The sequence below is a fragment of the Lactuca virosa genome, chromosome 4, assembly GCF_052849685.1.
Source record: "Lactuca virosa cultivar CGN04683 chromosome 4, Lactuca_virosa_CGN04683_v6, whole genome shotgun sequence".
Lineage (NCBI taxonomy): Eukaryota > Viridiplantae > Streptophyta > Magnoliopsida > Asterales > Asteraceae > Lactuca > Lactuca virosa.
The window spans coordinates 330,072,969-330,087,289 of record NC_136429.1 but is presented as its reverse complement, the minus strand read 5'-3'; the positions used below and the strand labels follow the sequence as shown (position 1 = coordinate 330,087,289).

General features: G+C 34.7%; 1 protein-coding gene across 1 annotated transcript; it reads left to right on the top strand.

Annotated features, from left to right (window-relative positions):
- The first annotated feature begins 277 nt into the window (after positions 1-277).
- Positions 278-11,964, top strand: LOC145106124 (protein FAR1-RELATED SEQUENCE 5-like). Its single transcript, XM_079043161.1, has 8 exons — positions 278-331; positions 8,589-8,691; positions 9,040-9,841; positions 10,033-10,084; positions 10,469-10,895; positions 10,974-11,038; positions 11,345-11,566; positions 11,614-11,964. Exons 1-8 carry the CDS (start codon positions 278-280, stop codon positions 11,962-11,964), a joined length of 2,076 nt encoding a protein of 691 aa, XP_078899287.1.
- The last annotated feature ends 2,357 nt before the right edge of the window (positions 11,965-14,321 follow it).

The window sequence follows — 14,321 nt, the reverse complement described above, 5'->3', positions numbered from 1 at the left end:
ATGTTCCAACATGGTCCCCACCGAAAGCAAGAAAATTGAAAGGTACATCTGGGGTCTGGTACCCCCATATCGAGGGAACGTCCTAGCATCACACCCTGCGACATTTGATAGTGCCAAGGAATTGGCCTAAAGGCTCATCGATCATGAGGTTCCTTCTTTTCCAACAACGACCACAACTACTGCCCCAACACCAACCAACGTGACCGACAACAAAAGGAAGCGTTGGGACCGAAAGAAGAGCAGATCAAATCAACCCTCTTCCAAGAAACAACAGACGATGGCTGTCCATGCTGCCACCACCCCCGTTGCCCCTTTACCAGCCAAACCATATGTAGGTAACCTACCCAAGTGCACCAAGTGCTCCTTCCATCATAACAACCCCTGCCGGGAAATACACTGCACTAATTGCGACCGGAAGGGCCATACCACCCGGTTTTGCAGAACACCACCCAAGCCCATCACCCAGGTCCCCGGTGCAGGAGTGAGCCAGGCCTGCTACGGGTACGGCGAAACATGGCACTTCAAAAGAAACTGTCCGAAAGCTGGGAATGCGGGAGGAGCAGGAAGACTACTTGCTATTGGCCACAATGAAGCCGTGGCAGACCCCACAGTAGTCATGGGTACGTTCCTTCTCGATAACTCTTATGCTTGTATCCTATTCGATAGTGGGGCAAAAAGGAGCTTCGTAAACCAAAAATTTAAACACTTACTTAAATAATCACCGTAAACACTAAAAGAAACCTTCGTCGTAGAAATGGCTAACGGCAAGACAGAGAGTTCTAACGAGATTTACATAGGTTGTACCCTCACGCTAGATAACTATTCATTACCGATCGACCTCATACCCGTATCGATCAAGAGTTTCGATGTCATTGTGGGCATGCACTGGTTAAGTCTCCATCGTGCCGATATTCTGTGCTTCGAAAAAGCAGTCCGCCTGAACCTGCCGAATAACGAAACCTTGTTGATCTACGGAGACAAACCCAGTACGAGCCTTCGTATCATCTCAAGTATTCAAGCCCAAAAGTACTTGCGTAAGGAATATCGTGCATTACTGGCGCACATTGTCGATACGAACCGGAAAACAAAAGACCTAAAAGACCTCCCCGTAGTACGCGATTTTCCCGACGTCTTTCCAGAAGAACTCCCAGGATTACCCCCACAACGTCAAGTCGAGTTCCGAATCGACTTAATTCCAGGAGCGACCCCCGTAGCCAAATCGCCCTATCGTCTAGCACCTGCTGAGATGCAAGAACTGTCCGGTGAACTTAACGAACTGCTCAGCAAGGGCTTTATAAGACCAAGCTTCTCACCTTGGGGAGCACCAGTCTTGTTCGTAAAAAAGAAAGACAGATCGTTCCGTATGTGCATCGATTACAGAGAACTCAACAAGCTTACAATCAAGAATCGTTACCCTCTTCCTCGCATAGACGATTTATTCGAACAGCTGCAAGGGGCGAGCTACTTTTCTAAGATTGATCTGAGGTCCGGGTATCACCAGTTACGAGTACTTGAGGAGGATGTTTCGAAGACAGCCTTCCGAACTCGTTACAGACACTACGAGTTCGTAGTGATGCCATTCGGATTGACTAATGCGCCCGCAATATTCATGGACTTAATGAATAGGGTATGCCGTCCTTACTTGGATCCGTTCGTCATCGTTTTCATCGATGACATACTTATCTACTCTCGAAGTAAGGAGGAACATAGCGATCATTTACGACAAGTCCTAGGAACCTTACGATCAGAGAAGCTCTATGCGAAGTTCTCTAAGTGCGAATTTTGGATCCGAAGAGTCGAATTCTTAGGACACGTGGTTAACGAAGAAGGAATCCACATGGACCCTTCCAAAATTAAAGCCATCGAGAACTGGTCATCACCGAAGACGCCTATGGAAATTCGTCAATTGCTAGGCCTCGCTGGCTACTACCGCAGGTTCATTCAGAACTTCCCTCGAATTACGAAACCCCTTACAACATTGACCCAGAAAGGCGTGGCCTTTGACTGGGAAGAGAAGCAGGAGAAAGCGTTCCAAACGCTAAAACGAGCCTTGTGCACCGCACCGATACTGTCCCTCCCCGAAGGAACAGAAGACTTCGTGGTCTATTGCGATGCGTCAAATCAAGGGCTCGGTTGTTTTCTGATGCAACGAGGAAAGGTCATCGCCTATGCCTCAAGACAGCTGAAGACACACGAGGTCAACTACACCACTCACGACCTCGAATTAGGAGCAGTTATATTTGCCCTGAAGATCTGGAGACACTACATGTATGGTACGAAGAGCACTATCTTTACAGACCACAAAAGCCTACAACACATATTCAACCAGAAGGAGCTCAATATGAGACAACGACGGTGGGTCGAACTACTCAACGACTACGAATGCGAAATTCGTTATCATCCGGGTAAAGCCAACGTGGTAGCAGACGCCCTAAGTCGGAAAGAATATTCTGGTCGAAGAGTCAAGTCCTTAACAATGACTATCCATTCGCATCTATCCGCACAAATTAAGGAGGCTCAACTCGAAGCCTTAAAACCTGAGAATGTGGCGGGAGAAACCCTACGTGGAATGGATAAGAACTTGGGAGTCAAGGGTGACGGAGCCTTATATCTCATGGACCGGATCTGTACACCGAGACAGAGTGACTTCAGAGACTTGGTCATGAAGGAAGCGCACAACACTCGATATTCCGTCCACCTAGGTTCAGATAAGATGTATCTGGATCTTAAAAAGTTATACTGGTGGCCTAACATGAAAGCGGAGATCGCTACCTTCGTAAGTAAATGCCTTACTTGCGCCAAGGTCAAGGTCGAATACCAGAAACCATCAGGGCTACTCCACCAACCGCAGATACCTGAATGGAAGTGGGAGCGGATCACTATGGACTTCATAACCAAGCTACCCAAGACAACGGGTGGGCTTGATACCAAGTCCGCGCACTTCCTACCCATCAAAGAGACCGACAAAATGGAGAAGCTCACAAGAACATACATTAGGGAGATCGTACGACTGCATGGTGTTCCTATATCTATTATCTCCGATAGAGATAGTAGATTCACTTCGAGGTTCTGGCAGTCATTACAAAGCTCCCTAGGAACGAGGCTGGACATGAGTACAACCTACCATCCACAGACCGACAGACAAAGTGAGAGAACTATCCAAACCTTGGAAGATATGTTGCGAGCCAGTGTGATCGAGTTTGGGAAGGCGTGGGATACCCACTTACCCCTTGTTAAATTCTCCTACAACAACAGTTATCACACGAGCATCAAGGCTGCTCCATTTGAAGCGCTCTATGGCCGGAAGTGCAGATCCCCTCTGTGCTGGGCTGAGGTGGGTGACACTCAGTTAGCTAAAGGACGAGTTCCTGTCAGCACTCTCACAGGTCCGGAGATCATTTGGGAAACGACAGAGAAGATCGTTCAGATTCGTGAACGATTGAAAGCCTCTAGAGACCGACAGAAAAGCTACGCAGACAAACGGAGGAAACCTTTGGAATTCCAGGTTGGAGACCGAGTACTTTTGAAAGTCTCACCCTGGAAGGGCTTGATACGCTTCGGAAAGCGTGGAAAGCTAAATCCAAGATACATAGGGCCTTTCGAGATTCTCGCTAGAACCGGCCCTGTAGCATACAAACTCAATCTACCCTACGAGCTTAGTAACATACATCCTACCTTCCACGTCTCGAACTTGAAAAAGTGTTTATCCTACGAGACCCTTGTAATCCCACTCGACGAGATCGAGATCAACGAGAGCCTCAACTTCGTGGAAGAACCTGTAGAGATCATGGACCGAGAGGTCAAGCGAACGAAATAAAGTCGTATCCCAATCGTGAAGGTTCGCTGGAACGCCAAGCGAGGACCGGAATTCACATGGGACCGCGAGGATCAAATGAAACTTAAATATCCTCATCTATTTACTTAGTTAATTGTAATAACCTAGTTGCTTGAACTCTAATTTCGGGACGAAATTCCCTCTAACGGGGGGATGATGTGACAATCCGAAATTTTCATTTGTACAAACTCTAAAGTCAAGCACTTCAATTACTAGTCAAATCCACCTCTATTGATTTTAGCCGGTTTAAAGTCCGTTTGGGTGTTTTTATTTTAAATTCGTCAAACGAACAAATAAAATGAAGTATCTTCTAAGAGTGATGTGTAACAAATAAACAAATAACACCTTAATTAGGTGTTTACGGCCAAACATGAGGAGTTTGGGCCGTAAACTCCCCTTTGACCATGAACTCATGCTTAAGGCATGAGTTTACTCCTCATTTTCCCCACTTCTCACTTCCAAGCTCAAGAACACCCAACTTTCTCTCTCAAGTATCATAATATAGTTCTTCCAATCTTCCAAAAATTTAAGTGTTTCTTCTCTTGATTTGTTGTTATAACACTTCATCTAGTAGTTATACATGATTTCATCCATGAAATCTTGTCTTTTTCATAGATCTTCAAGTGTTCTTCAAAACACCAAGAACACCAAGAACACACACTAGTGTTCTTGGACCTTAAACACTCTTACAAGCTTCCTATAAGTAAGTACACTCCTCCTAACTAGTTATTTACTTAGAACACTTGTTAAACCATGGAAAAACACCAAGAATCCCCCAAGAACACATGGGTTTACGGCCAAGGCAATCTCCTTGGACCGTAAACACCATAAGGTGGTGCATATGTACCACCATTACCTTCTAGGGCTTGGATAATGGACTAGAACCTTTCATGCATGAGCTAAAGACCTTAAACCATGAAATGGTAGGACTTACCATGGGTTTACGGCCGTAAACCCACTTGGACCGTAAACCCAAAAACCGTAAACTCCATGGGAGTTGTAGCATGAACCGTAAACCCTAATAAGGGGGCCATATGAGCCCTAGTCCCTTCCTTAGCCTTGGATACTAGTCTAGATCACCTCCTTGAATTTTTTAGGACCTTAAACATCAAAAAGATCAAGAACACATAGAGTTTACGGTCGTAAACTCATGAGGAATGGTCCATGGGCCGTAAACTCTATAAAATGGTGCCATTGTGCCACCATGACTTCCTAAGGCTTGAACTTGACTATAGGATGCTTAACCTTGACTTATAAGACCCTAAAACACACAATGGTACTAATTGCCATGAGTTTACGGCCGTAAACTCATGGCGGAAATGACCATAAACCGTAAACTCATATGGTGTTACCATATAGGCAGTAAACTCCAATGTGAGGCCATACTCTCTTTAGATGCAACCCATTGATACTCCTAGCACTTGAATCAAAGTGTAATCCATGTTTTAGGGTGTCCTTACTTGATTAATTAGTTGTTAAATGACTAATTAGATACATATATGTGTCAATACATGTTAAATAGGATCCGTGTGCGCGTTTAAATCCTCACTTGACACTTAGCATCCTATCCGACACTTCCATCCAAACCACTCACTGCAGGTGAGTTCATACCCCTTAATCAACCTTTGAAATGATTTTAAATGTTTTTATGGGGGTGATACAAGTTGAAATATTCTAGTTATTGCTTTAATCACATGTGATTAATGACTAGAACAAACAGAAAGATTTACTACTACTTTCAAGTTACTATCAAAATTATGGTTTTCAAGCGTTTTAAAACCTTTTATTAAACTTTTAGATACTAAAACTGTTTCTAAAACTCTTTTAAACTTGCGTTGCTTTCAAACTCATATCTACACTAATATATTTATATAAGTAAGACTTGAAGGACTTAGGACTGATAGCTCACCCTATTTCCTGTTCCTTGTTTGGTTGTGGACTTAGGGTATCCTGTTATTTGTCCGAATGTCGTTGAAATCTTAGTTATATATCATGTATATATGTGTTGGATATAAAAGCTTTCACTTCAGTTCATTACCTTTGTGTAGCAAAGGCATACCTACCACATTACTATTTAACTATAATAGGTATAGTTAAGGTTTTACTACTCACTACTACTATTACAACGACACATTCAAGAGCCAGTATAGTTATGAGTCAATACACGCTATACACTATACAAGAGAACATACTATACACTATACAAGAGAACATACTATACACTATGACATACTACATAAACATTTGAATATTATAAACATAATGTGACATACTACTTCTTGCTACGACAATTTATTGTGCTATCACCTTGTAACCAGAGTCTCCTGGAGGGAGAGCGGGCATTATGTGTATAGATCTATACGGGACAGACACTCCCACATCCCAACTGCTAGCTACAGTCCCAGCCAAAAGGCCAAGGGATGACAGAATGTTACTTCACTACATATGACCTGGAGGGTCATCATTTATTCAGCCGTCGATCAGCATGGTTACATACGAGTTCACATTCAAACCTTTAATTAGCCAATTAAGAATTAAAGGCAAAAATAGACTTTTCAAGGCGTATTGTTCATTTAATACCACCTGGAGTCTACATGTTACTACTTTAGACTCCCCGAGGTGTACTGTACATTTAGTACTACCTGGAGTCTGTATTTCATTACATTGTGATTTTGTCATATACACGTTTAAATAAACTATATTTTTATAATGATAGTTTCACTGAGGAAAAAGTCTTACACTACATAAGGAACAAATACACAAACAATCAGGTCTTGGTAGAAGACTACATTTTTACTGGAAAAATATAGGATTTTCTAGGGAGTATACTATTTACAAAACTTTGAAATCAGTTACTACATTAAGTTGTTACAAACATTTTCATACAAGCAATGACACTAAATACTTATGAAATCACCAGGTTTATGCGGATAAACTCTTTCAAAATAACTTGTATTCTCAGGTCATCAGTAGACAGGTACCGATGAAGCTTTTTGAGAAGATGGAGCACAAACAAGACTCATCTTTTATTTTGATCATACTTTTGGTGTCTTACAAACTATACAGAACACGCTTGTATTATAATTATTATATTAATGCAATGGATGTTGTTGCTTGTCTTTAATATTGTGCATTGTTGTGATACTGTACATGACGTCCTCCACCACAGAACGTTTCCGCCGTTCCGGTTTTAGGGTGTGACAATATATATATACATATATATATATATATATATATATATATATATATATATATATATATATATATATATATATATATATATATATATATATATATATGGGGATAGAGAATATACATTACAACCCCACCTAAGCTTAGGTACTAAACCTCTAAAATATGTCGTTTTAACATGCTAAATATATCAGGTTTGGTTTCACTTGGTAAATATATCATCATTCATAACATTTCTTTCTTTCATTATCGTTTTACCTTCTCTATTTTCTTTCCTCAATTATCGTTTATTAATTCACCCAAGTGAACAATCCTAAACCCTAAACCCTAAATTTAAACCCTAAACACTAAACCTAAACCCTAAACGCTAAACCTGAACCCTAAACCCTAAACCCTAACCCTAAACCCTAAACCTAAACCCTAAACCCTAAACCTAAACCTAAACCTAAACCCTAAACCCTAAATCCTAAACCTAAACCTAAACCGTAAACTCTAAACCCTAAACCCTATTGTGCCGATCTTGAATTTACATCTTGAAGTATTAATCGTGAATCCACTAACCGTAATCTTTATATAGTAAAACAATGTATTTTCAAGAGGTTTAGTACCTAAGCTTAGGTGGGGCTGTAATGTATATTCCCTTTTCCCTATATATATATATATATATATATATATATATATATATATATATATATATATATATATATATATATATATATATATATATATATATATATATATATAGATGGGTTCAATTGAGAAACTAAAAAAGGTTAAGAATTGGGGAAATATTCTCAGTCAATCATTTATCTAACATGTAAACCTTAAAAAACATGCGTATAGTTTTTTTTTATTAAGGATATATTTGTAAATTAGCCATTTTTTAATTTACCTTTTGGTTCTTCGTCTTCATTTTCCAATTTCATGAGATCTTTATCTTGTTTGAATCAAATATAGAGGAATTCCTTATCAAGATTTTTTCTTTATATAACCCGTTAGCAATTACACGTATTTTTTGCATTTAACTTCAAGTTTCACATCTGTATTGTAGTTTTCTTCTTCATTTTCAGTGTCTGGTTTCATCAGATCTTTATATCATTTGAATCGGATATATCGGAATTTGTTATCAAGATTCTTTCTTTATATAATTCGTTAGGAATTACACGTATTCTTTGCATTTATTGTGAAGTTTCACATCCCTTTTGCAGTTGTTTCATCGGATTTTTGTTTTGTAGTTTGAGATCGCTATTTCAATTTTATCATCTGATCGGAGCTGATTTAATTTTCAATCAGTTCGTTTTTACGCTCTGAAGTGATAGAGACTTCTTAATTGATCAGGTTTTCATATGATCTTTATTGCAATTGCATCATCTGATCGGAGCTGATTTAATTTTCTTTCAGATTGTTTGTATGCTGAATTGAGATATTTTCGAAATTAATTAGGTTTTAATAGTTATGAATTTTTTTGTGTTTTTTGTTTTAATTTTGTTGTCGTTCAGTTTCTATTTTATTTTATCATGATTTTCATCGATATTAAGATTGTTTTTGTTGTTTTGTACAGATCAATTGGTTTATTATGTCAAATTCGAGTGTTATTGATGGTGATTTGTATTCTTTGATGTGTGAGAGTGAAGAAGAAGATGTTGAGAACTCATTTTTTGAAGGTATCACTTATTGAATTATTATGTTGTTTTTAATTTTGTTGATGATCATGTATTTACATATGAATCTGTAAGTCTGAATAAATTATTGTCTTATTAATATATGAATGAATGCGTGATAAATGTAATTTCGAATTTATTATTACTTTCATTTTATTCATATATGAATTAGTTCTGTTTTATTTTATATTTTTTTGAATCATATGAATTTTATGTATTCATATGTGAATGTTTTATTAATCCATTAAGAAACATTGTTTTTTGTTTTATTTATATGAATTTTATGTATTCATATATGATTTTTTTATTCATGCATTAGCAGATTGATTTAGATTTATAATTTTTTATCAGGTGAATATTCGAGTTCAGTAGATGATGCGCAATATTGTAGTAATGTAATTGGAGAACATGTCTATAAGCCAGATGTACCTGTTCAATTTATTCCATTTAAAGGTTTAATCTTCAAATCATTAGAGTTTGTCATCAAAATGTATTCTGAGTATGCTGAAATTTGTGGTTTTGATGTGAGACTGAGCACACAGTCAAGGTTTGATAACAATATTATAAAGAAGAAACATGTTATATGTAATCGTGGTGGCAAAGAAAAAAAGAAATCTTGTGACACATTGGGTACAATTGGTGTTAGGAGGAAACGAAATTCAAATTCAAGAGTTGTTGGTTGTCAGGCAAAGATTATATTTGAACCTGTGTATGGAACTCCAGATTATAAAGTTTTTCGGTTTGATGAACTTTACAACCATGCACTTGAGAAGAGAAGTGATTTAAAAAAAGCGAGGCAGATGTCATATTCAGAAAAAGAGTTTATAGTGCGTGTTTCCACATCAAAACTAGGCCCAACTATGGCTCATAAGTTGAGGGAAAATCTGAGAGGTGGGTATGAGTTTGTGAAGCTCAAAGTAGTTGACTATAAAAATTTAAGGAGAGATATCAATAGGGTTATAGGTTATAAATATGCTCAAATGATAGTAAACACAATGAATGGCCGTCGAGCTCACTATCTAAATTACTCATTTGAGTTTAATTGTCAAGATGATGTTTTGGACTCTATGTTTTGGGCTGATGAAATGGAGAAGACATATTATGTTGAATTTGGTGATGTTATCTCGTTTGATGCGACTTTCCGAACAAACAAGTAAGTTATTCTATCTACTTTTTTATAGGTTATTCATATATGAATATTTTAACTTTATGTTTAATGTTTAGTTTTTATTGTTGAAAATATTTTAATAATATACTGTAATTGTATTCATACATGAACTTTTTTATATTCACTTATGAATACATCAAAAATTGACTTTAATGAACACTTTTTTTGTGTTATAGGTATCAAATGGTTTTTGTTTCAGTTACTGCTATTGGTCATCATAAAAAACCAGTATTGTTGGAGCGGGGTCGCTAAGCAATGAAAGCATTGAGTCCTACTCTTGGTTGCTTAAATCATTTCTTAAAACTGATGGGAAAGAACGAACACCTATTTTAACCGATCAAGATGCTACAATAAAACAAGCTATTGAGAATGTGTTTTCTAATTCAAAACATCGATTATGTATGTGACATATAATGAAGAAGTTGAAAAACAATGTATTATTTTAATATATTTCAAATATGTTACATAGTATTAGTTATTCATAGATGAATATGGTAATTTTTTCAAATTTTAGCATATTTCATTTATGAATATTTATTATTATTTTACTTATTAATATTTATTCATTTATGAATAAATATAGAAGTTTATTTTATTTTTCTTTAAATATAGATATCATATGATTTATTTACGAACACAGACTTTAGAAAAAGATTCTCGAAGCTTGTTTGGGACATTAATATGAAACCCGATGTCTTTGAGGTTAAGTGGGGTTTGCTTATGAAGGAATTCAATATTGAAGACACAAGATGGTTTAAAGACATGTTTACAAAACATGATTCATGGATACCTCGATATTTTAACGATATTCCAATGTGTGGGTTGATGAAGACTACGTCGAGGTTAGAGATTATGAATTCATTGTTTAATACCTACTCAGAAAGTGGTAATTTACTTTTGAGTTTCATGATGAATTACGATACTTCTATTCAAAAGCAAAGGAATACTCAACGAGAGCTTGATAAGGCATCAAAGAAAGCATCATATAAAATGGAAACACCTCGAGAAATAGAACTACAAGCATCAAAAGTTTATACAAGTACATTATTTTTTGAGGTGCAAAAAGAAATATATAAAACAAGTTTTTTCTATACATACTCCTATGTTGGTATTGAAGATGGGTGGGAAGTTTACATTATGCAACACAACAACAGTAAAAGCGAATTTAAAAATGAATTCAAGGTAATTTAATAGTTTTTTATGAATAATGTAATGTTTATATATGAATATGAGAATATGCATATATGAATATTCTGATCATTTTAAAATTAGAACATGTTCATATATGAATTTAATTTCTTATATGAATATTTACAATGTTATTATTCATATATGTATACTTATATATGATTATTCATATATGAATATGAATTATTGTATATGATTTATGAGTATTCATTTATTAATATGAGTATTTAAATATGATTTTAAATGTGTAAATTTTGTTTAAATTGTTTTTTCATTTTTTTTATTATGTTTTTGTAACAGGTTGAAATAAAAGTTGAAGAGAAAGAAATAAATTGCAGTTGTGAATATTTCAAGCGCATGGGTGTTTTATGCAGACATGCTTTTACAATAATGATGAGATGTCGTGTTAAAGAAATTCCTGAAAGGTACATTCTGAAAAGATGGAGAAATGACGTGATGTCAAGAAATTATCGTTTTAGTTCTCATGAATATGATTCAGGGGATCGTGAGAATGTGAAGCTAGTCAATGATTCATATTATATTTTTGAATCATGTTTGGATATTGTAAGAGACGACAAAAAGAAATTGGCTTTGTTTGCTGGAAACAACATATGTTGTTGAAGGAATTTGAGAGTGATTACACATGTGGTGGATTGAAAAGCATGACAGATGGTGAAGTTGTATACAAGCTTATGGGTATTTCTATTCCTATTCAAAAAGATATTAATATTCATGTTCCTCAAGTTCAAATCAATAAAGGTTCTGGAATCAAGAAAAGAATTCCAAGTGCAGGTGAAGCAACATATGTTAATTCTAAAAAAGAACATAGAATGTACTCAGGATGTGGACAACAGGTTACTCACAGTTTACGTACATGTCCAATAAGAATTGCAGCTGCTCAATCAAGAAAAGATATTTAGGGTTTTTTTTTTAATGTTTTTTTGGTTCTAATCATTATGAATATATGCAGATAATAATCATAAACAATAATATTCATGTATGAATAATACAATATTATTGTGTCATTATCGATTTAAATCTACTACTTACCACATTTATATGGATACGGTAAATTGATATGTAAAATACATGTTAATTATTAATAAATATATCATATTTGTTTTTTAATTTAGTAATAAATAATATATATGGATATGGTAAATTGATATGTGAAATACACATATTACTCATAAGTTATTAATAAATGAATACATTATATTTGTATTCATTTATGATTGAAGACGTTATTATTTACTTATTAAAGGTAAATGAATATCATGTTGGTATTCATTTATGAATAAATAGAAATAAAATTGAGAACTAGCATAAATGAATACATCAAAAATGAATACAAATATGATGTATTCATGATATTTGTTTATTAATTTAAAAATAAATAAGTTATATTCATATCTGAACTATGTTATACTCACATATTACTCCTAACTTAATTATAAATAAATACATCATATTTTTATTCATTTATGATTGAAGACGTTATTATTTACATATTAAATATAAATGAATATATCATATTGGTATTCATTTATGAATATAAAAAAATAAAATTGAAAACTATCAAAAACAATCACACTTGTTCATAAATCATTATCATAAACTTTGAAAATATTTGAATATAAAAAAAATAACAGAAATAAGAAAACTTGTTTCTATTACACAATCATTCAACGCAAAATAATAAAACTTGTTCCCAAGCATTTCACAAACTATTTAAATGATGCTCAATAACACTTAACAAACTATCTAAAACTTGTTCACAAACTTGTTTCATAAAACCATTTTACATGTCCTCTAAAGGAATTCAACTTTAACACAAATTGTTCTCCTATACCATCACACTTCATCACAAACAATCATCAATATTCTTTTAACCATTTTTTGAATTGTTTGCATAGCCTTGTATGCATGAGCGGTACGCACTTTGAATTCCACATTTTGATATTTTTTAGTATGATCCAAAACCTTAGCCTTCAACATGTTAATTTCAGATGTTAGTATTCGGTGCACATACCTTTGCCTAAGCTTCTCTAAAGTAGTTTGTTGAATTGCACTTTCTTTATGAAGACCTGGTTTCCACTTTGATATTGGTTGTCCCATATAGGTCTCCATATGTCTCATTGCAAAGACCTCACAATCAACTTTGTTTTTAACTGTTCTCCATGCCATTTCAAGTCGTTGGGGTATGATACTTACTTTTGAGATTGCATTGGCTCTTGGATGGTTTATTTCTTTAAAGTATCTCACAAACAATTTTTTCTTATCGTTAAATAAAATAAAAGTTAGATATTTAATAAAGTGGTTCTTATACGTTGTTATGAATTGGGTACTTACCAAAGATTTCAATAGTACTCCATATTTCCCTTCATAATCCCCCTCAACTGCACTGTTGTCGAGAATTTCAATTGATGGTATCTTTAAGCTGAAGACAATCACAAAAATGGGAGTACTTCTAACAACCGGAAAGAATACCTGTTTCTATGTATATAATGGTAAGTATTTTGTTGATAAAATATATATAAAAAAACAAGTTAAATTAACATACCATGTTAATATCTTTTATGTTCAAGATTTTTTTTGTACCCATCAGTGTTGTCATGAAAGTTCTCCTTAAAATTTTCATACTTTCTTTCATAACACAATCTTGATGATACATAAGTATTCTATAACCAAAATAATTTTAAAGGATTATTAAGTTGTTAATCATAAATGAATACATCATGTTGGTATATTAATCATAAGTGAATACTAAAGATATTTATTTTTGATTTTTATATTCATAATTGAATACATCACTTTGTTATAATCATATATGAATTTGAGTTGCATATACATAATTATCTTAAATGTTAGTAAATAAATCTAATATTTCTAAATGGATACATTATATTTGTATATTCATTTATCAATAAAGACCACGAAGTTACAAAAACTTCATCTTTGAAGAAAAGTTTGTATGGTGAATTTCCGACATCCTTTCCCAATTCTTGGTGGTTAAGTAAATCACCCCAAGTGTCTTAAACATCTGCAAAAATCTATGTGTTTGCATATAGACTTTCCATAATTTCTCTTTCTTTTACCTGACCATATTTTTTCTGGACAACCACATCTCTGCAAATATATAATCAAAATGTCATATATTATTATCTATATAATAATCATATATGAATATGTCCATAAAAAAAAGTTACTTACGATGTATTGCCTTGCAAGTTGAAAAACCACTCATACACAATACTCTCCTGATGTGTCAGCTTAG

Bases quoted from the DNA above. Each gene is read 5' to 3' on its own strand.
- LOC145106124 (XM_079043161.1), top strand. From the start codon at position 278: ATGGCTGTCCATGCTGCCACCACCCCCGTTGCCCCTTTACCAGCCAAA. The intron at 332-8,588 runs GTAGGTAACCTA...TGTTTTGTACAG, and splicing joins CTTTACCAGCCAAACCATAT to ATCAATTGGTTTATTATGTC. The intron at 9,842-10,032 runs GTAAGTTATTCT...TTTGTGTTATAG, and splicing joins GCGACTTTCCGAACAAACAA to GTATCAAATGGTTTTTGTTT.